This window comes from Meleagris gallopavo, chromosome 25 (genome assembly GCF_000146605.3).
Source record: "Meleagris gallopavo isolate NT-WF06-2002-E0010 breed Aviagen turkey brand Nicholas breeding stock chromosome 25, Turkey_5.1, whole genome shotgun sequence".
Classification (NCBI taxonomy): Eukaryota; Metazoa; Chordata; class Aves; order Galliformes; family Phasianidae; genus Meleagris; species Meleagris gallopavo.
Window position 1 is genome coordinate 5,378,699 of NC_015035.2, and position 1,868 is coordinate 5,380,566.

The 1,868-nt window shown below is 63.6% G+C and overlaps 1 protein-coding gene across 2 annotated transcripts; it reads left to right on the top strand.

Annotated features, from left to right (window-relative positions):
• Positions 1-6: 6 nt before the first annotated feature.
• Positions 7-1,698, top strand: PITHD1 (PITH domain containing 1). Of its 2 annotated transcripts, XM_010723515.3 has the most exons (6): positions 67-278; positions 349-392; positions 478-555; positions 889-993; positions 1,142-1,250; positions 1,414-1,698. In XM_010723515.3, the coding sequence occupies exons 1-6, from the start codon at positions 96-98 to the stop codon at positions 1,513-1,515; spliced, it is 621 nt and encodes a 206-aa protein (XP_010721817.1). In that variant the 5' UTR covers positions 67-95; the 3' UTR covers positions 1,516-1,698. The 2 variants fall into 2 exon arrangements, with proteins under 2 accessions (XP_031412692.1, XP_010721817.1); XM_031556832.1 differs by having other exon boundaries at positions 7-278; positions 349-555.
• The last annotated feature ends 170 nt before the right edge of the window (positions 1,699-1,868 follow it).

Below are 1,868 nucleotides of genomic sequence, written 5' to 3' on the forward strand. Positions count from 1 at the left end.
GACGGGCGAGCGATGTTTGCAGGGGCGCGGCGCGATTGGGCGGCTCGAGTGTTTGTTTGGTGGGCGTGGCTCGGGGTGGGCGTGGCTCTGCGGGCATGGCGGAGGGACACGGGCCCGGGCGCTGCCGGTGCTGCGCCGCGGACGGCGGGGAGCGGGGCGCGGCTTGGGGCCTGCATCTCCGCATCGACCGCGGGCGGCTGCAGTGCCTCAACGAGCGACGCGAGGGCAGCGGCGCCCGCGTCTTCCGTGCCTGGGAGGAACGCGGCGACCGCGAGCAGGTGCGGTACCGGGGCCCTTGGGCACTGCCGGTGAGGCCGGGCCCGTCCTGAGCCGCTCTTCCGCCCGCAGTTCGTGGAGAGCGACGAGGACGCGGAACTGCTCTTCAACGTCCCGTGAGTGCGCGGCCCGGGCGGGCGAGAGGCAGTGCGAGGCCGCGGTGCTCCGCTGTCACCGCTCCGCTGTGCTCCCTCCCAGCAGGTTCACAGGCAGCGTGAAGCTGAAGGCCGTCATCGTGATGGGGGAGGACGATGACTCGCACCCCTCTGAGCTGCGGCTGTGAGTAACACTGCTGGGCTGCGCTGTTCTTTAGCTACAGGTCAGTGCGGTTCTTGGGTACTGGGCAGAAGCCCGGAGCCACGAGGAGAAAGAAGCTGGAGCTGGGAGTGAACATGGCCGCTCGTGCCACAGCTGTGAGCTGCACTGAACCCAGCCCGCTCCTGGCGCTTGGGATTGTGGTGGTGCTTTGTGCTGGCGTCGGTAATTTCTGCTACAGAAGGCAAAGCACTGCCTTATTGCTGAGGGGGATCCAGAAAGCATTAATTTGTGGGGAGGGAGCCCATTAGTGACACTGCGCTTTAGTAACTTTCTGGGTTTCCTCTCTGTTCCTAGGTTCAAGAACATTCCCCAGATGTCCTTTGATGATGCTGCCCGGGAGCCAGAGCAGACGTTTAGCCTCAATCCCGACCCTGTGGGCGAGCTCGAGTACCCCACCAAGTATGGACCTGGCCCGTGCAGTTCTGCCCATGGCTGCTGGTGGTGACAGATGTGCACTGCGGGGAGGGGAAAAGCTGCATTTGCAACTTCAGCCATTCGCTCCATGCCTGATGTGTGCAGGCTCTGCTGTCGGTCTGTTTTCTTCCAGAATTGCTCGCTTCTCCAATGTCCATGACCTCTCCATGTACTTCCCAAAGAACTTTGGAGCCGAGACAACGAAGATATTTTACATTGGCCTGAAAGGAGAATGGACGGAGGTGAGAGCCAAGACAAGCAGGACTGCATTACTGGTGCATGAAGAGCTTTAATCAAGGCTTAAGCTGAACTCCAGCTCTCAGGAAGGGGTGGGAAGGGTTGAGATAGATCTGTGAGGTGGGGAGCAGGAAGGAATTCAAGTGCCACTGACGTGTCCCCATTCAGGCGCACCGCCACAAGGTCACCATCTGCAACTACGAAGCATCGCCCAACCCGGCCGACCACCGGCTGCAGCAGGTCACCCCGCAGAGCCACTGCATCTCTTGACTGTGGCGCTGCTCTGTGCTTGGGGCTGGAAACGGACACGGACAGAGACGCTACCCGAGGCCCCGGGGGCTGCGACCGTGCCCTGGTGCGCAGGGGTGGAGCGCCGGTGCTGAACGGCCGGGCCCTTCCACTCCGCTGCCGAGCTGTGCTCTTCTCATTGCCAATAAAGCTTCCGAGTTCAGAGCAGCCGCCGTGGCCTCACCGGGGCTCGAGGGGGCGGTGCGCAGCAGCGATGGGCGGTGGCGGCACTCGGCCGGGTTTTCCGGCGCTGCCCCGCGTGCCGGCCGAGACCACTCCCGGTTTGGGCGGGGCGCAGCCAAGATGGCCGACCCGGGGGTGGCGTCACTTCCGTC